The sequence below is a fragment of the Megachile rotundata genome, chromosome 2 (genome assembly GCF_050947335.1).
Source record: "Megachile rotundata isolate GNS110a chromosome 2, iyMegRotu1, whole genome shotgun sequence".
NCBI lineage: Eukaryota > Metazoa > Arthropoda > Insecta > Hymenoptera > Megachilidae > Megachile > Megachile rotundata.
Window position 1 is genome coordinate 23352546 of NC_134984.1, and position 19729 is coordinate 23372274.

At 39.3% G+C, this 19729-nt stretch overlaps 3 protein-coding genes and 1 long non-coding RNA gene across 7 annotated transcripts; 2 read left to right on the plus strand and 2 right to left on the minus strand.

Moving 5' to 3' along the window:
- The first annotated feature begins 391 nt into the window (after positions 1-391).
- LOC100883713 (dynein regulatory complex subunit 2) lies at positions 392-2238 on the plus strand. 2 transcript variants are annotated; one of them, XM_076542333.1, is made up of 6 exons: positions 392-615; positions 684-973; positions 1079-1201; positions 1272-1505; positions 1560-1786; positions 1874-2238. In XM_076542333.1, exons 1-6 carry the CDS (start codon positions 392-394, stop codon positions 2039-2041), a joined length of 1266 nt encoding a protein of 421 aa, XP_076398448.1. In that variant the 3' UTR covers positions 2042-2238. The 2 variants fall into 2 exon arrangements, with proteins under 2 accessions (XP_076398448.1, XP_076398447.1); XM_076542332.1 differs by having other exon boundaries at positions 1272-1786.
- Positions 2101-6491, minus strand: OstDelta (oligosaccharide transferase delta subunit). Of its 2 annotated transcripts, none has more exons than XM_003707017.3 (11): positions 6338-6491; positions 5731-5939; positions 5408-5536; positions 5045-5205; positions 4821-4960; positions 4298-4673; positions 3897-4076; positions 3591-3813; positions 3292-3504; positions 2894-3065; positions 2101-2574 (listed from the first exon to the last, which is right to left on the minus strand). In XM_003707017.3, exons 1-11 carry the CDS (start codon positions 6345-6347, stop codon positions 2432-2434), a joined length of 1956 nt encoding a protein of 651 aa, XP_003707065.1. In that variant the 5' UTR covers positions 6348-6491; the 3' UTR covers positions 2101-2431. The 2 variants fall into 2 exon arrangements, with proteins under 2 accessions (XP_003707065.1, XP_012149270.1); XM_012293880.2 differs by lacking the exon at positions 6338-6491 and adding an exon at positions 6035-6225.
- A 785-nt stretch (positions 6492-7276) lies between these two features.
- On the minus strand, positions 7277-19230 carry pps (protein partner of snf). Of its 2 annotated transcripts, none has more exons than XM_076542294.1 (16): positions 18932-19230; positions 18262-18399; positions 17927-18187; positions 17575-17831; positions 17346-17505; positions 16966-17262; positions 16234-16893; positions 15874-16167; positions 15641-15805; positions 15440-15564; positions 14992-15359; positions 14509-14924; positions 13935-14414; positions 13688-13830; positions 10610-13579; positions 7277-9961 (listed from the first exon to the last, which is right to left on the minus strand). In XM_076542294.1, exons 2-16 carry the CDS (start codon positions 18386-18388, stop codon positions 8765-8767), a joined length of 7920 nt encoding a protein of 2639 aa, XP_076398409.1. In that variant the 5' UTR covers positions 18389-18399; positions 18932-19230; the 3' UTR covers positions 7277-8764. The 2 variants fall into 2 exon arrangements, with proteins under 2 accessions (XP_076398409.1, XP_076398408.1); XM_076542293.1 differs by having other exon boundaries at positions 18262-18721.
- Positions 9938-12532, plus strand: LOC143266679 (uncharacterized). Its single transcript, XR_013041652.1, has 2 exons — positions 9938-10071; positions 10174-12532. It is a non-coding gene; the product is annotated as an uncharacterized LOC143266679 (long non-coding RNA).
- Positions 19231-19729: the final 499 nt, after the last annotated feature.

Consider the following 19729-nt stretch of genomic DNA (forward strand, 5'->3'; position numbering starts at 1 on the left):
ACGCGTACACCACCCATCGGCTTTCACTCGGTCCATCCTCCGGTCATCGATTCTTTTTACTTCTTACGACCTTGGACATACCACCAGTCATTTTTGCTCAATTCAAGAACCTTAATGGCCTCCGCGAACGAGCGTCGATTTGCATAAGATCTTTGAACCGACGCTGATTCTTAACGAACGTTGCAAAATTAAGAAATTGTTTGCGACGTTTAACTGGAATGTGATTTATAGTTTCAATTCGAACTTCGAATCATTCGTACAAATCGTGTAGATTGTGTATCGATAAATCGCGCTATGTCGCTGTTTTGTCATCGACAACTTCGATGATCATCCTGCTGCACTATTCCGAGACGAATAGAAGAGTAATCGTAGTAGAACGTAAACTGCAGCAATGCCTCCAAAACGGAAAGGACGAAAGGGAGCGAAGGAAAAGGTCGTGCGTGATCCGAAGAAAGAAATGTTACTCCGCGAGATGAATTACGGCAGTTTGAATACGGAGCGTTACCGTCGCCTCTGGCGAGATACGCTTATGAGGATAAAACTGCCAGAAATTCGAAAAAGTGTCGAAATAGCGTGGCAAAGTATAGAGCGTACGTTCGACCTCAAGGACTACCGGTATTTATGATAAGATAAACAACGACGAAAAAGTTCGTTAAACGCGGAAATTTCTCACGCTTTTACAGTATCAGTTTGTTGCTGGACGGTTTGCAAGAAGTCGAGGAGCAGCGACGTCGCGCGAACGGTGCTCGCGTAGAAACGTTCGATCGGTCTATTCAGGTGCACGAAGTAAGACTGAAAACCATCGATGCTACTTTCCGTGAAACCATCGAGAAGACAACGATCCAAAAAAAACGTGAATTCGAAAGTATCGAACGTTCGCGAAATGACACGGAGAATGTTCTACGTAGAATAATGTGGCGCGTGAGCAATCGAGATGATAACGCATCGAGCATCGCTAAAAGTATCGCGATCGGTAGGTGAGGCATACGTTTAAATACATATTCATTCTTCCTTTTTACGTATCTATCGTTCATATAAACGAAAACCCATTGATCTCGATCGTATTACCGATTTTAAGGTAAAATCAACACTTTCTCGGCGGACGGAGAGAACGATAGAAGAGTAACTACTGCATTACTCGAAAAACGACTCGAAGATCTTTGCACCGATTTGCGAAACGTTTTCGCGGAATATCGTAGAAGTGCGTATTACGAATATGCGGCTAGTTGACGAATTTTAATCGTTCGTAACCATTTACTATCTCACGACAGGTACCGCGGATCGGCGAAAAGCTTACGATGCGATTCGAAAGAAGGACGAGTCCGATCGACGAGAGATAGTCGTTCAGTGGAAGCGCATCGCGAATCTCCTTACCGATACAGCAAAGTTTCGAGAAAATATTCGCACGTACAGGGACGACGCTTCCACCGAACTACGTGAAATTATTCGGGAATCGGATTTCTTTCACGATATCTATCGCCGAAGAAACGAATACTTCGTTCTTGGTACGAAACGCTTTATTTGTAAACCAACATCTTGCGTAATAAATAATTTAACAGGTCGAGAAAATGATAAACGGAAAGCGATAACAATGTCTAAGGAATACGATTGCACCGTGAAACGATTTAAAAAATTGATAGACAAAGCGGAGCGCGTACTCGCGTATGTACAGATATGTCGAAAGTACGAAACGGAAGATGAACAAATTCTTCCAGCTAATAATAATGGCGCTTCGTTCGAAGCTCAACAGAGCATTTCGCAAATTACAAGTTCACCTCTTCAATTGGTTAGAATTCGGTCCAGTTTATTACGTATTTATATATCTAAGTATACACAGCTTTGACTTGTGAATTTAAGTACGGATCTTTTCTAGGCTGTAGAGGACTATGAAAACTCGGTTAACTTTTGGCGTCGCGTAGGCCTCGCGCAATTGATCGTCAATGAATTACGCATCGAAAGAGATAGATTATCGAAGGAAACGGATAATTTACGAAAATCGGTTGCGAGTTATTTCTATGCGCTAAAACCAACACCTCCGTAATACGATGATATATCTGCTTCTTCATGGATAATGGATTTGAAAATAATCAAACGACAAAATGTTAAGAATTCGTATATTTTATTTAGGTTTTTATATATTTTTTTTCGACGAACCATAGGCTAATCGATAGTGGTGACAATGGAATGATAGACGCGCACCGAAAATATTTTAGGTTTGTTCCATAACACAGATAAAATGTACGCATAAATAGTATTGCTTTATCGCGCGTGCAACAAACTCGTGTTATAAAATTAACGTTACACCGTGATCGACGATCCTCGTTAACTAGCTCAACGAAATATTTCGCTCCTTCGTGCTTTCGTTTGTCGAGAGATGTCGTTTAAATGAGTAAACGTTTCATTCATTCTGCTTTGTAACGCGCTTGAACTTTTAACGCGACTTATGTTTATGCGCTATGCGCGATAGCATTTTATTGCCTGCGAGGAAGGTAACGACGCCGAGACCAACGAGGTATCGAAGCGTGACGAACATGTTGAGTTTTAACCAAAATATCCCGAAAAGCACGAAAATACCTGTAACAAAAAAAATTCTTGATCATCCAACTATCCCTCGTAATCGCTCAAGAGAGCTTGAGCAGAGAAACAATTTAAAAGAAGAATAATGTCATGAATATCGGGCTACAAATACAACGTGGTACATAGTTGTATTTGCGAAAAATTCATCTTTTTCTCTGTGCCTAGAATTTAAAATAAATTAACTAAAAATGCTAATTTATTATATTCTAGATTCTAGGCAATGATGGTTCCACTATTACACAGGATGATTAAATTATTAGTAGACTCCAAAGGAAATAGCGTGTTAAAAAATGAGTAAATGAAATACGATACTTACTGCCCAATCCAAGATGGAACATAAGTGCGCTAACCGAAATTGGGAAATTCGATATATTCACTCCTAGTTTTGCCCACAAAATTAATAATAAAAGAACTGGAGCTAAGCATAAACCACTGAATAAATTGGAAACGAATGCTGGAGGTCTCTTTTCGCGTTCACGGAACATATGCTGAAAGAATATACGAGTTTAGTTTAATATTATAGTGTTTCAGAAGAGATGTTCGCCGAAATGATCGAATGAAAAACGTTCCAAACATTTTCAACTTGGAACGTCAAAATATTCGACGATAAGTTTTTCTTTCCCAATGATATGGAGGTGACAGAATCTCCAGCGAATTGCTGTCACTAACGAGCATTGGTTTTTATTTGTGAAGTGTATTCGAATCGTTTCATACCTTTATCTCTGGTTTGGTCTCATAGATATTGGACTTGTATTTGTACAAGACACCTTTATCTGCCCGTTCAGTTGATATCGGTTCAGGGAATTTTAAAGTGACCGTCGCCACTGTCCACTGGAAAGGATTACTCAACACTGCATCGCCGACGATTAACTCCACATTATAATCCCCACTTAGATAATCAAAATTTGCTGCCATACTTCCAACTGGCTGAAATGTTTCGAAAAAGGGAATGGTATTCCTATTCGACAATGTCGGTGAAAGTCAAACGACGAATAAAAATGTACATCGCTTACCATATCGAACTTGTAAAGATGCGATGCATCCGGTTCGGCGACCAACAGAATTTCACGAGCCTTTTTATCACTGTTCGAATTAGCTACCGAAGAAAGCCGTACAAAAGTTTGATGGGTGCGCATAGGTTTTTTAGTAGTACCGTCTCTGAATAAAAATCGCATAACTAGTTTTTGCTGAGAATCGGCCTCTATCTTTTCAGATAATTTCTTTGGATAAAGTACTCTGCAATTCAAAAGAAATAAGTGAATTTTAAAATTCCGACGAAAGAACGATAGTATTTCAGGTACTCCGTCATGACAAATTACCGTGTAAGTTTTGGCTGAGTAGTTTGATCGGCATCGGCAGTACCGATTTCTAAATGATCAACTACCACTTCGCAAAGAACTTTTACCGTAACGGTATTAGTTACTGATCCTGCGGCAATGGATACCTTGTAAAATCCACGTTCCGGTTTCATCTTCATCAAATTGATCGTGAACAATGTCCTAAAATTCGATACATGTACTCGTAGAACACGGTCGTTTATAAAATATAAGAATGTTTGTTCGTTAAATTTCTTGACCTTCTTTAAGATTTCAGTGAAAAAGAAGGTCTAAGGGTTGTATTAACGATTACTTTACCCCAAGGTATAACCAACTTTGAAAAATATGAAACATAGTTGGTAAAGTATTGGGGAAAATGAACGAAAGCTTGAATAGTTAGTTACTTGTCGTTTGGCGATGGCTGGAAGTTCTCGTTACTCAAAATAGCAGCGTCGTCGCCGACTCTCGTTGCAGAGTTTGCGATCACTTTAGGTACGCTGGTAAGCGGATTACCGAGGATATCGCAAACTTTCACCGTGACAAAAGGCTGCTGAGTAGAAATGCTAATTCCTTCATTGGCTAGCGTTACGCAAATTGGTTTTTCATAATCGTTATTTGCTAAAGTCGTTAACGCCGATAGTAAGTTGGTAACACCTCTAGGTGTCTGTACAGATCGCCGAGACAGAAGATAATTAGCTATTTTAACAGTTTGCTGGGACGTTAATGGTGGTTTCTCCTTCAGTGTGTTAGAAAGTTTAAATATACCGTTTACTAAGAAACCTGATAAATAAATAAAAATGTTTGTTAAGAATTGTCTAAAATAAAAATTGGACATACGATCATTGACCACTGTGTTTGGGAGTGAGGAGGGACTGGACAGAAGGAAAGGTAGGAGAAGAAAAACAAAATCCTATTTATGATACTCACTAGTCACGGAAAGACCGCCCTCAAACTGTAAATACTGTCCGTCTACTTCGTCAGCCTGTATAATTGCATCTTCGAGACGAGTGAAAGCAAATGTACCGCTTATTCCTAAATCCGAGGCAATGTGGAAAGTATACCCTAAACTGTTTATAAAATATTCAAATGAAAACAAAATTGCAAATTTTCCCTTTCAAGCATTTTACTTATCAGAAATCCTATTTTCTTACTTCCATAAATTGTCATCTTTTTGTAAGGTATTCTCTATGGCTTTGATTACTTTGTCAACCTTATTGCGTGGCAGTTTTTCAGACAAGGCAGCTAGTCCATTCACTGCATAGTATAATTCCACGATACTAGATGTATCTTTCTCTATTGTACTTGAAAGCACCTGTTCAAACAAAAGTTTTTTCTCTTCTAGACTCATAATGTTAAGAAAAAGTACTTTAAATATTCATTATTATTTTCATTCAGTAAGTATAGTTTTCTTCAGTGCAAAATTGCAGTAGAACGAAAGTTTGTAAAACATCATTATGCTTGAAAATCTATTGTGTACATGGTTTAAAAAATGAAACAAGACGAAAAGTATATACCTTTGAAATTACAGAAGTAGATTTACGCTGACAATTTCCTATAGTTCGCCATATAGATGCAATGTAAAAAGCATTCTCCCCTGTAATATTTTCATCTTTTGTAACTTCCGTCAGATAATCACAGATGACCTGAAACAATTATCTTGTGAAGTTGTTATTCTAAAAATCCTTGCAACCTATCAATTCATGACTAACTATATCAGTAAGACTAATCTGAAGATCATTGTGTTTCAATTATTGCAATTCTTCATCATCAAATAACTCTTTTACGTGCATCCACACCTGTACTAATAATATAACTGAAAGGAGTTGGATTATCTAACCTGCTTATTTGGTAAAGCTTCTCCAAGAAATGCGTATCCATTAACAGTATAATATATGGACGATAAATCGTGAGAGGTTAAACCTGGTTCAAGAATTTTCTTGAAATGTGCTCTATCAGCCGTTGTTAAATAAGAATTTGTTGATAGTAGTAATTCTGGAGCTGAATAACATACTGTTACACACGTGACGATAATTAACAACAGTAGGTCTGAAAGAAAGAAAAGAATAGACACTTTATAATGATATTTCTTTAAAATCGACACATTATGGAAATACAAAATTATGTGCAATTATATGTATTACGCGGAGCGAACTGAAGCGATGTATCCGTCCTAATACGTCGGCTCAAATATAATTGCATTCTAACGAAGTTCAAATTCAGATAAAGAACATAAAAACACTTCTTTTCTCCGATTTTTCTTTACTTTCTATGCAAGATTATACAAGCTTTGTTCAATCAATCGAACAATCGATAGCATTTTGTTAAAACGTGTACAACAGGTACGGGAGGTAATACGCGCGAAATATACGTATACCGTACATATTCGTGTTCACCAATATGTAAAGAAAAACTTTATAAGAGATATAGAACTAAATAATACTCACGAATATTCATGGTAACAAGAATACCGGGTACACCGGCTGCCACGTTGTTTCTCTGAACAAAATGGCTCTTCCTCCATTGCGCGTGTACCGAAAAGTGGACGAACCTTTATTCCGGAAATAGTTGGCAACACGATAACGGTCTTTTGAGTGAAACATGCGCAGACGCCAAACAGGGTTTCAAGGAATCATAAACGTTTCACTAAAAAGTGATTGGTGGAACTAGCTATGCCTAAACCAATGGAATATTCCTACAATATTTGAATTCGAATGAAAAACGTGCATTTCATAAAAAACGAGACACCATCTGCGTTCGACCACGCTCATCGTAGATGCGTAAACCCGTTGCCACATTAACCCGTCAAATATTATTAAAATCAGTACAAAATATTATTAATAATATTAGTTAGAAAATTTCAAAATTCTGCTCAGTTTCACTTGTCAATTATAGATTATTTTTTCTTCATAAACTTCAAATGTTTTTTTATATTTTTTCTATTTTCATAATTTTGTCTTGTGTACAAAAACTGTTTTGTAAGAACAAACCGCTATAAATCCGTGTGTATATCAAAAACGAGTAAAACTACGGCAAAGAATTGCGGCCTGTTTAGTAACGCGTGTTCTTACCAACAAAAAATGAGAAATTATATCGTTTAGAAGGTTATTTGAAAATAAAGTGAGTAGCGTTCGATTCTTTAAACGCGTTGTTACTGACATCATATATATTTATAGTGCATGTACCGAATGAAAAACACGAATTAAAGATCAGATGCGTCGAGTGCGATGAAAAAAAAATCAACGTACATTTAATAGTATTTCCACTTAAAACGATCAGCGTTAACGGTAATTCAGTACGATATTTTTGAATTAATATCGATGAGTAATAAGCATCAACTAGCCAGTAATGCTAGTAAAATATAATGATTACAAGAACAACGCTAATAACGACAATCGTATTATATTATACAGGGGACTGTAATCGTGATGTACCGTTTAAAAATATGTACAAAACTTAATTTTAACGTTAAGTAGTTTATATAAAATGAATGATACACAATTAAGGACACGAGGTTAGGTAATTTACAAAAGCAGCGCTGTCGCGCACAATAATTAGGATTTATGTGCGGTTATGTAATAGGAATTACACGATATTACCCTTTGATCGAAACGTTGCCTTTTTTCGATACATATTATTGATACAAGCGCGTTTCAATCGACATAAAGGTGCACGTCAATCGCTTACTTAGCAACATATTACAGAACACAAGTTGGACTTGTATACGACGAATGTTGTAATAACTACATAGCAAGTTTTTAATCTTTCGTCAAGATTCCTTTTTCGTTCGCAATTATATTAAAGATACGTTTCCTTCCGATAACCTCGATAAAAGGAAAATGAAGCAAGGGCATTAATGTTTGGAACTTGGAAGTCGTCGAAGAGGAAGATAATGTAAATGTAGTACTAGCAGTAATAGCAGTAGTGATAATAATAATAACGATAGTTGCAGTAGCAGTAATAGTAGTAACAATAGTAATAGTAGTAATAGTAATAATAGCAGTAACGATAGTAAAGATAAAAATAAAATAAAAATGACAATGGTAATAATAATCTTATGTCCAACGCGTAGCAACGTGCAAAGAATGTATGACGCAGCAAAAGTGTTCGTATAAACTTAAATCACTTGCTAAAGAAACTAAAAGCGGGAGATCCAATTTTTGGTTAGTTTTTTTTTTCACCGATCTCGGATTCTGAATAGAAAAATGAACGTTACATCGTCGCGATAAGTCACGTAAGTGTCCCTTAAAGGATTTAATGGTTTGCGCGTCAAAGAATCTACGATTATACCGTTGCCGCAAACATATGTTTATCCAATAAACAATTGCAAATCTAAATATCGTCTTATATTTGTGGATAGCTAGAAAGTTCCACGGTGTACGCATCACCGTGGCCCAAGCAAACGTAAAAAACGTGTTCACCGAACAAATGAAAACGACTCGATCAAGATTGGTCCTTCGTAGACCTTCGTGACTACTTATTCTATATACATTGGTGGTAGTATACACGTAACGCGGATGCATCGCGTATCGCGCGCTTCGTTGATCTCTCGAAAGAATTTAAACGATATATTACAGAATTTTCGATAAAACTATGTACAGAAGTAGAGCGATAGGCACGACGAACGACAACAACGAAGGGCGTTCCTTTTCGTCGTTTTGGTATTTACAAGTGATATTCGCTCGTCGGCGAATTATTTTCGGTACTCTCTGAAGGGATACACATCGCATACGATCTTACAGGGAAACTCGTCCGATGCACTTGCCCGAAACTTAACGAATACGAAGAAAAAATGTCGGCTGTACAGGAGAAACGTGTAATAACGGTTTCGATGTTCCATAGAAATAAACACTTTTCCTCTAATCGAACAACGGCTAATCGAGCGAGTCCGAAGGACCTTGACCCCATCGCGACTTTACTCTCGAGGCTTTAGTCGGAGTCGAAGAGACGGCGCTAGCATCTTCGGTGCTAATCTTTCGTTTAACGCTGACCACGATTCCACTCTTTGGAACAAACTTCGAACGAGATCCAATTGTCTTGGATACGTTGTTTTCCACGTTGGGTGGCGTGGATGGAAACGGTGGAAAGTCTTCGTCTTCGAGACCAGGCGGTTTCGGTTGTTCGGGAGCTATGTTTCTCTTGAAAGGTTCCGGAAAGGGACTCTTGTACGAATTCCCTTCGCGCGGAGGTAAAGAAAGGGAATGAGGGTGCGGATGAGGATGGGGATGTGGATGAGGATGTGGATGAGTATGGGGATGAGGATGTGGATGAGGAATCGGTAGGGAAAGAGGAAGAGGAAGAGAAGGTGGTGGAGGAGGTAAAGGTGGAGGAGGTGGAGGAGGAGGCGAAGAAGAAGACGACGAAGAAGAAGAGGGATTCGAAACCAAGGATGAAATATTCGCGGTAGATATCGGCATCACCGTTGGAGATGAGGCTCCCACGATCGTTGGACGAGCCGCGATCGCGGGTAAATCAGATTGAGCGGAGTTACTATTCTCGGTCCCGGGAATTTCAGGGGTTGCAGAAACCGCTGATGCAGCAGCTACGGCCGCCAATTCTTCTTCCGCTTTTCTGATCAGATCCAAATCGCTCAACGAACTAAGCGTGCTCTTGCTTTCCCTTTCCTTTTCTTTTTCCTTTTCCTTCTCCTTTTCTTTCTCCTTTTCTTTCTCCTTCTCCTTCTCCTTCGAAACGGATTCCCTATGACGAGTTATGTCGAACGGAGACTTTTCGTTATTCGATTTGTTTGATCCACCGAGCGGAATTTTCGCCGGTGGCGGTGAAGAATATTTCTCGGAATTTTGATAAATCGACGAATTAACTGTCGTTAAAAACGTGGCACTGGGCTTAGACGGTAAGTATGGATCCACTTTCGAACTCTCCTGCCGTTTCACGTTCGCCAAAATTTCTTGCAAATTTGGTGGTATCGTTATATTCGATACTTTTTCGAGAATCGGCTGAGTAAATTTTGAAATACCCGCAGGCGGTGGTGGCGTGAACGATCTGCTGTCCGATGGACTGTACGCTTCCTCGCATTCGTCACTGGTAGCCGGTGGGTCCAGCCCTAAGCCCTGAAATCGACGAAACGGTTCAATATAACAGCAAATCAATCGCCTACATTTTATCAACATAATGCATTTCTCTTTTTAATTCGCGAAAGAAAAAAAAAGAGGAGTCACACGTTCGTAATAAAATTACTTATTCGAATTTTCAACAGCCCTTCTCCCATCTCGGTCTCTAAAAATTTCAATAATTAATTTTTAATTTTACGTTGGGAAAACAGAACAAACGAAGTCCGAACGATGTTGGCCGAAAGGGAAAGAGAATCATCGAGAGTACAGGAAAGCAGAGCTACCGACGGATTTATAATTTTTCCCACGATGTTCCTACCTTAACGTTTCGTTGTCCTTTATGTTATGTGTTGATCATGATTAATGTTTCGGTAAGAAAAAATAAAAATAAAAATAAAAAATGTGTACGTGTGTGCGTGCGCGCATAATATTTGAAGTTCTAAAACGAATAAAAAACGATGTTACGTATATACGTGCGTTCGTGTGCACTAAAAAGAAGTTGATGCGAAAAGTAAACATCCGCGCAGCTCGAGAATAGGAATAGGCTACCATGGATAAATAGAAATCAATTTTATTTACAATAGGACACAACAGGAGAAAACAATAACAATCGATTTTGTAGAAAATAAATCTAGTGAAAATTCTCACCGGCAAAGTAGACGTTGATTCACCGAGAAACGACGAACTAATGCTTTGTATTTGTTGCTTCTGTTCTTCGATCTGTCTATTTAATTCCTCCATTTTCCGTTGGAGTTCGTTGGAACTTTTACTCGACGAAATAATACTGTTATCGATCGGCGACGTCACATCGATACTCATAGAGGCCGACATCGATATCGTGGTGGCTGCCGTGGATGCCGTACAAGACCGTAACTCGAGATCTATCTCTTGTTCGTCCATTTGACCAGGACTATAAGGTTCGTCACCGTCGTCGTCGAGAGGCGCTTTACCAGGCGAACACGTAAGATCGATCTTGGACGATAATTCTGGAACGATTTTACATATAGCCGCGGTATCGAGTAACGTGCTCCTCGACATTCCTATGTGCGCCTTGTTCAAGTTGTCGAGAGTGGTTTGCGTGACGAGGTGTTTCTCTTTCACGGACTCGCTCGTACCAACGTTTCCGCACGTTTTCTGATACGAATTCGTTGCTGTAATCGTGGTACCCGTACTCGAACCTGTAGCCATACTCGTACCCGTTACCATCGTCGCCGAACAAGAGGAAGCCGCGATCGTCGAGGATGCTGTCGACGCGACGGTGGCCGCGAGTATCGACGCGTTGAGAGACTTGTCCTTCGAAGCACTGACCAACGGTGGCGTGTAACTCCGATCGGCGTTATCCTTTTTCGACAACTTCAACGGTACCGTCGACGAACACGAGATACCTGCCAAACGTTTCCTCTTGTTTCGTACGATGATACCTAGAAGAAGATGAGGTCTGTGCTCTTCGAAACCAGGACCGTTCAACGGTAACAGAACCTGTGGTATCGTGCTTTGACTCGAGAAAGGCATTATGTAGAAATCTTTGATATTTTTCGAAACGTTTCCAACGACTCCGAGTCGACTTCTGCTATTCAGATAACTGTACAAAGTTATGTAGGGAATCTTCTCCTCGTCGTTTGCCGCCGTAAGTCGAATCACTAGAATTTCTTTCGAACCGGTTTTCTTCATCTTCGAGATATAATCCCAAACGGTTTCGTGACTTATTCGGCCGACTACGTCGACGGTATCCGGTAAATCGTCCATTAGATCTTTCGCGTGGCCGCTCACTTCTTGCGCGGTGATGAAGAATTTTGCAACGTCTACCATATTAACGAACCCTCTCCAAACTGTTTGCCATCCTCCCTTGGGAACTTCTCTTTCGATCGGACTCGGTTCTCGTTCTCTTTCTCTCTCGATCTCTTCATTGATGTCCGGTGTCTTGATCGTAACCGTCGAAGTTGGTTCTCGGTCAGACACGTCCGAATCGTTCCCATCTATGGTGTTGCTGGTCGTTTCGTCCTCGATGTGACGCCACAGTCGATCCTCGATCGGTTTTTCCGACAGAGATGCCGTACTACCCGATAAGTCGTCTTTCCTTTCCGTTTCTCTCTTCCTTTCCTCCTCTCTTTTATCGATGTCCTTTGATTCATAATGGACGAATCCACCACGATTTCGCGAATTGTTTTCGGCGCCTCTGTGCCGTTCCCTTTCCTTTTCTCTTTCTTTCTCCTTTTGTTTATTTCTGTCCTTCCCACCTTTATCGCGCGTCTTCGACTTTTCCCGATCTCTGGTCCTCGATCGTTCTCGGCCTCTGTCTCGATCTCGTTCCTTCTCCTTGTCACGATCTCTTTCGCGCTTGCCTTCCTTGTCCCGTGACTTTCTTTCTTTACTTTTATCTCTGGTTTTACTTCGTTCCCTGTCGTCTCTACCATGTTTGTGTCTACTCCTGCTAGTACTCCTACCGCGTCTACCTTTCGAACGACTGCCGTCTTTCTCCTTTACCCTTTCTTTTTCTCTCTCTTTCTCTCTACCTCTGTCTTTCTCTTTCTCCTTATCTTTATCCTTATCCTTATCTTTGTCTTTCCTTCTTTTATCGTCGAAATTTTTCAGCTTTCTTCCATCTTCCTTTAACCGCAACCTTTCTTCGTCGTTCAGTTTGTCCATTTCTTTTTCGATGTCGTCCACTGTCGAAGTTATACTGTCGGCGCTGTTCAACGCAGTCACGATGTCTTGCACGGGAGTTTTTGGATCAACGTGATCGATTCCACCGTCGTTCTCGATTATTTGTTCACCTTTGTGCGTTTTGACCACGATGGATTTAGCTTGTGCCATCAAATCCAACTCATTTTTCTTGATCATCTCTAACTGATGTTTAGTCTCTTTTTCTCGCCATTCGGCCAATTCTTGACTCGCCATTTCATCGGGGCTCAGTCTCACCACCGCATCCGGAGTTAACGATCTATCGGCAATTTTTCTGAACAATGTCAAATTCTTCGTGTCTTTTATATTAAATACGAGACTTCTGTACTTGGCCTTGTACTTTGCTCCGGTATCTCGAAAATATTTATACATCTCTAGCTCGATATTGTAGGCTAACTCACCGATTTCCTCGTCGGAAAGCTTCAAATCTTCCGTTTCCTTTATACGGCTAGATAACAACTCTGTTAAAGTTTTCCTTATGTTTAACCTGATAGGTTCAGGTTCAGGTTTTTTTGGTGGGCTTGGTTTTATCTGTTGTTTCACCTGCAAAGTTGTCTGTTTCGGTTCTTGTTTCTTAACTGTTGGCGATTGTTTCGGCGAGGCTATGCCCTGTTGTTTGACTTGCATCTGACCAAGCGATTTCGGCATCGTAGTTTTCAATAACAGGGGACTTTTGTTCGCTTGAGTTGGTAACACTTGCTTCAACTGCACCAACTTTGTATTCAATGACTGCGTTAATGGTTGCTGTTGTTGTTGTGTTTGTTGTTGTTGCTGCTGCTGTTGCTGCTCTTGTTGCTGTTGTGGATGACCCCCGGAAATAATCGTGAATTTTTTGTTCCCAGCTGTTAATATCATTTGCTTTGAGCCAGGCACTTTCGTGTATGTCATTTTTGGAAGGTTTGGTCCTTTTCCAGCTGATACCACGGTTGGTTTTCCCTTAAAGCACGGTTTTTTCTTTTTTAATATTTAATGTAGCAATAAAAATGGTACGAAATGGGGAGAAATCAAATGATCGGGACAACAATTTTCATATGTTACACTTACTGTTCTGCCAGGTGTTTGAGGTTGAACAGTCGTGATCGTTTTTCCAATTTGTAGTGCACCAACATTATTCGCTCCGACCACTTCGAACGTAGGATTTTCTTTTAACCATGTACGCAAATTTGATCTTGTCGGGGCATCGGCTCCTGAAAAAATAAAGAATGAAGTATCTCTATATACTTTCCTTTCTTTCTCCGCTGCATTACTTTGCGTAGGTACAAACTATGATTATTCGGTAATGCCGACTCACCGGCCAATACTCTGCCAGTTTTTCTTTCAAAAACTATCACTCTAGCCTCGGCTTTCGCCTTTGAAACAGGATCAAACGGCGACGATCTTGTTCCTTTCGGATTTGCCGCAACTCCCGGTACTGGTTTATCTTTGGTCAAAGTTTCTTGAGCATGCGCGAGTATGCACGCGTCCGAACAATAAATGCTAGAATTTCTTGCTTCTTTTTTACAAACTACGCATTGCATACCACTAGAATATTTAACACTATTGTAATCGCAACCGGAAACGATCAAAGACGATGTTTCTCCACCAATGGATGATGTCTGACCGACAGAGTTTGGACTTTTTGAGGTAATCGATTCGTCCATTATAGTATCCAATTGAATTCGCTGCTTTCCACTTATATTCTGAGTATTCGTTTTGTTTTTCATCTCTTCGCTCTTCTTTTTTGCACAATTTGGACAAACCCATTCTATCCCCTTTTCCTCCATTTGTTGTCCTTTGTAAGAAAAAATAACAAAATCACATTGATTTACCATATACTATTGCCGCTTTTGTTACTTATGCAAAATACTTATTGGTACGAGTCTTACCCATAGCTTTACTGACGTGCACGCATTTTCCATGAAACCAATCCTCACACACGTCACAACAAATCATGAAACGGTTATTATGAGGTCGCTTGCATATACACCATAGTCTATCGGGATCGTCTTCTGAATCTGAATTCTCTTCTTCCTCCTCATCCTCCTCGTCTTCTTCTTCTTCACCGATTTGCTTTTGTTCCTCTTGCTCTACCTCGTCCGCTTCTTCATCTATATCATCATTGTCATCGTCGTCATCCTGACCACCGCCGCCGACGCCACCACCAGCATTATCGTCCTCTTCTTCTTCTTCATCTTCTTCATCCTCTACTCCCATTTCGTTTTCATTTTTATCACCTTGATGCATGTTCGGGTGAATTTCATTTCTTATAGATTGCGACGTTCTGGATTGAATAGTTGGGACACTGAAAAAAATATCAGCAGTATAATAAATATACCCAATTTAATGATTACTTCACCTGAATAGTTTACCTGAATTTTTCCATTCGTTTGACGGATTCATAAGTTTTCTGAACGGGTTCAGTTTTTGCTTGTAACCGTTTACTTCTGGTTGCCGGTGCTTCAATAGGAGGTAACGTAATTACGCGTCCACCGCGAACGATCTGGATAGGTTCCTTTTCCTCCTTTGAAGGTTTCTTTTTTGATTCTTTAGCTTCGGTTATAGCAGTTCCAGCCGAAGCAATAATCGTCGCTGTATTCGACGTATTCATTACGATCGTAGTAGTATCCATCGATTTATTCCCGTTTTGCTCGGATGTAATCATAGGCGGAATAATCATATTATTCGAAGTCAATGTTTCACTTGCTGGTACACCTCCATCTTGTTCAACAAGCGTAGCCTATAATACAGTAAAAAACGAATTAATTATAAAAAAACTAAATATTATTTTCTGAAGGATATAGAAATTAAATATCGTACATGACTAGCCAAGTCAACTCCAAGTTCTTCTTGTAGCAACAATGCTTCTGCGAGTAATTCTTCTTCGTGTTTATTAGCTTCCATTTCTAATGTAGCTAATAAATGTTCCTCGCCTTCTATGCAGCCTAATATTTAAGAAAGTGTGTAGTATAACGATTACGAAATAATTGGAAGTTTTTATTTTGCTCTATAAATACTTACTGGACTCCAAAGTTGGTTGCAACTCTTCCGATACGTTGGATTTTATTGTTGCTTTAGATTCGATCTCATTGTATTGCACCAAGGAGTCACCGCCTTCTCGCTTTTCCATTGGTGCAGGAGTTCCTGAATGCGCGTTGACTCGTTCAGAAGATGAACCAGTTGTACCTATTGCCGATTATCGGATAATAAACTTGAATCCATGACAAATTTGAGATATGTATATTAGCACGAACCTAATTGAGTTGATGACACTGACGAAGTCAATGTCGACGATGACGATGACGTTGACGACGACGACGAAGACGATTGTGTAAATTGAGTGATAGAACCCGCAGTTCCTGAAGAAACGACTGTAGAAGACGGCACAGTAGAAATCAAAGACGTTACCACATTCTCTTGAATTTTTGAGTCACCGTTCGCACCGACACGCCGAATAATATCCGGAGTGGAGAAAAGTGCCGGACCTAAAGTATCAACCGTGTATCCCGGTGACTTACGACTTTCTTTCTTTGGATGTTTCTTCGTGCCTAAACAACGATTTTTAATTAATAATAGATCATCGATGTAATGTCATTATGTTTCTATTAACTGACCATCAAACATTTTGTTTTCTACTGCTTTTACAGAATCAATATCCGTTTTGGTAACAGCATCTAATCCGTCCGATTTCCTTTTCTCTTTCTTTCCGTCATAAGATTTTATTTTTGGTACTGCAGTGGGTGATGTCACCTTTACCATCTGTTGCTGTTGTTGTGGTATTTGTGATGTTTGACCCTGTATGGTGTTCGGCTGTTGTGCCGAAGGATCTTGCGATACGGGTCCTTTTATCTGCGTGACTGGTACGTTCGACGTTATGGTTTTAGCAGTAACAGGAATTTGAACTAATTTGCCATCTTTGGTTGCAAAGAATTTGGTTCCAGCTTGACTCAAAAATTTTCCCTTAGAAAGCATTACTGGTTTTTTCGCGTCAATATTTTTGAAGTCATTCGACTTCATAAGAACTTGCTTTTGAACAAAAGTAACTTTTTGATTACTCCTTCCTTGACCAGGTTTCGTCAGAATCATATCACCTTTAATCATATTGGCGTTGATCAAATTTGCTTTAACCTGATTCGTTGTTTGTAACGGTTTTTCGAAATTGACAGAACCATCCTCGTTTATTACAGAAGGCGAATCAATGCGTTGTAAATCTTCTTTCTTACGTCCGAAAGCTGTTTTAAGTTGTCTTTTACTTTTAATGAGACTAAATCCTCCTAATGAAAGGAAACAAATAATAGTATCGAGCAAAGAGAAGAAAAAGTACTTGTACTCCTTTATTCTCTTACCTGACTTGTCATCTTTTTCCGGACTTTTCATAGCATTAACAGCAGCAGCCATTTCCATATCTAACCGACGAACTTGCTCCATGTCCATATGTTTGTTGGGACCTCTTCTACGAGCAGCTGCCATGCTTCCTCCCCTAGTAGTAAGACCTTTCCTACCACCTCTAGCACGTATACCACCTCTTCTAGGACCTCGTGGACCAAAATCTGAATCATTATCGGATGGTGGTTCCGATTCGGATGACTCGGAGGACGACGACGATGACTCTTCTTCGTTCTCGTCATTAGATCTTTCTTGTTCTAATCGAACGAACAAAAAAAGTAGTAGTTACAGTGATCATTCGTCTGTCAATCCAATACAATTGGTAAGAAAATCTAATTACGTTTTCCGCTAGTCTGATGAACTGCACCTGTTAAATTTCTCGACATCGGATGTCTAACAGATTTAGGTGTACTCGTTATGCCGATAGACGATCTTATATTATTAGATGAAGATACAGAAACCGGTGTAGTATTCTTCCGTGGGCGACCTACAGGTTTACCCTGAATCAAATAATAAAGTACGAATGTAACGTATGTTGAATATTTCAAACAACGCGATGATACACTTACAGTTTTTATGGTACTTTTCGGCTTCAATAAAGCCGGATTTTCAATTTCACCGACAGGCGATGATGTTTTAGACGTTCCAGGAACAGGTGATAGTTGACGTATGTATTGTTGTGAACCATCATCGGAGGTAGGTGAATCGATAACAGGCAGTGGGTCCTTTGGCTTTGGATCAGAAGGTGATAATCTACTCGTGTAACAGTGATCCAATTTAATGCTATACCTTATAGAATTTTGTTGCTCTTCTACTGTTAACATGTCTATAAAATTCAATAATTAACAGATAAATTGTTAGTTAAAAAAGTTGAAGCAGTATAATTATACTATTATCAAGACAAAATAAAGTTAATGGTACCAAGCATAGCGGTAACATTTTCTCCAAGAATTTGTTTTGCTTCTTCACTTTGTAAGGCTGTCTCTAATCTTTCCAATTGTTCTGGATCCATTTCCATGAAAGGATCAACAAAACTATTTGCATCGGTTGTTGTAGTTCCTGAATTTATAGTGGTGGGTGTAAACGGTGGAGGATCTACGGTCAACGTAATATCTCCATTTTCAGCGTCCGATTCAGCCTGACCTACTCTAACAACACTGACATTTGCATCAGACTGATTCACTGAAAATTGATAAGAAACAAATTAATGTGTTATGCGCAGACCATTACCTGACCAAATAACAAGGAAAACTCACTGATTAAACTTTGTAAAGTTTCTTGATCCACGGATATTGTACCATCGTCGTTAACGATGATAATCAATGTATCGTCCTTTTTTTCTGATCCACACTCCCGTGGTTCGATAACATATGAGCTAGACATTTTTCCTTAACCTAGAGAAAAGGTCGCAGTGTTTGTTTTTAGTCGGGCCGTCGTATCAAAGATAATAATCGTAACGTGCCCGCCTTCCAAGTCGAACGTGGTCGGGCGAAAGGAAGGTTACGAGTACCCTTAAAGGGGAGTAGTACAGTTCGAATGGGCATCGAGAGTATCGAAACAACTTGATAAAAGTTCTGTTTAGCTAAGCACTTTCTTCACTATATAAAAATCATGCGTCGCTCTATATATACGAATATCGTAGGAGCCGGCAATGGTATCGATAGTTATCGAACACACAGAGTTTTTTGTGATCCATTGAAAAAAAATTACGAGAAACTAGAGAGAAAATAAAGCAATGGGAGGTAAAAAAACGCGTTCCACAGTGTCGTACCGTGCCGTATCGCGTAGTGCACGCTTAAAGCGTTATTACCTATTTTACGAATATAAAATTGCAAACTTCTCGAGACCACTAATAACTCGCAAGTTATTAAAAATTGTGTTATTAAATTTATATCGATTGATAATAAAAAATTAAATACACAACACCTTTGATGCCGCACTTTATAAGAAACACAACGTTCACGGTCAAGTAAACAGTACCGCCAAGAAAAGGACAGTCGCCATTTTGTTTGAGTCAGCCAAGTAACGTTTCTCAAAAATTGTCGGTTATCCGTCGTTGTTTTCTTGTTTTAAAGTTGTTCCACACAGAATAATTATTACAAAACTGTTTCCTCAAAATTTACATGAAAATAATGTAACTCGCGAGAAAGTTGAAGTTTTTTTCAGCGACACATCGTGTTACGAATGCACTTGTGCCTTTCTGCACACACTGAGACGCTGCGCGCTTCTCGTTGCGCAACAGGAGTAGTACGAAGAGCAAACCAGTAGCGCTGTAACGCGTGAAGCGCACCGTATCGAGTTGTAATCGGCAGAAAGTAAATTCCATAAATCTCCTAACTGTTCACTGAAAATTTTCTGTTCACTAGTGTTTAAGTAATTTATCATTTACGTATTTGTCACGTTATATCTTTGTAGATATTCTTTACAAGGCCGCGTATCGATATCGCATATACGTATATTACATGTACTCCAAATATGTGTTATGTATATCGAATCTTCAATGTATTCCTTTCTACTAGCATTTTGTTTTTTTCGTTTCTTCGTTACATTAAAATTGGTTAAAAAAATTATAATCGTTTAAAATTAATATCGTACAAATAAACCAGAATAAAATTTTTTATCGAAAACAGTGTGTGCGTATAGTTTTTAAAACCCTTTCTTTCATCTGTGGTATGAAATTTTTATGGTATGAATTAATAGAGTAAATTCATATCATAAAATTTG

Excerpts from the sequence above, each read along its gene's own strand:
- LOC100883713 (XM_076542332.1), top strand. The coding sequence starts at position 392 with ATGCCTCCAAAACGGAAAGGACGAAAGGGAGCGAAGGAAAAGGTCGTG. Across the intron at positions 974-1,078 it reads CGCTAAAAGTATCGCGATCG|GTAAAATCAACACTTTCTCG; the intron begins GTAGGTGAGGCA and ends ACCGATTTTAAG. Across the intron at positions 1,202-1,271 it reads TTTCGCGGAATATCGTAGAA|GTACCGCGGATCGGCGAAAA; the intron begins GTGCGTATTACG and ends ATCTCACGACAG.
- OstDelta (XM_012293880.2), bottom strand. The coding sequence starts at position 6,092 with ATGCAATTATATTTGAGCCGACGTATTAGGACGGATACATCGCTTCAG. Across the intron at positions 5,537-5,730 it reads AAGCTTTACCAAATAAGCAG|GTCATCTGTGATTATCTGAC; the intron begins GTTAGATAATCC and ends TAATTGTTTCAG. Across the intron at positions 4,961-5,044 it reads AAAGATGACAATTTATGGAA|TTTAGGGTATACTTTCCACA; the intron begins GTAAGAAAATAG and ends TTTTATAAACAG.
- pps (XM_076542294.1), bottom strand. The coding sequence starts at position 18,388 with ATGTCTAGCTCATATGTTATCGAACCACGGGAGTGTGGATCAGAAAAA. Across the intron at positions 18,188-18,261 it reads AACTTTACAAAGTTTAATCA|TGAATCAGTCTGATGCAAAT; the intron begins GTGAGTTTTCCT and ends ATCAATTTTCAG. Across the intron at positions 17,263-17,345 it reads TCATCAGACTAGCGGAAAAC|AACAAGAAAGATCTAATGAC; the intron begins GTAATTAGATTT and ends TCGTTCGATTAG.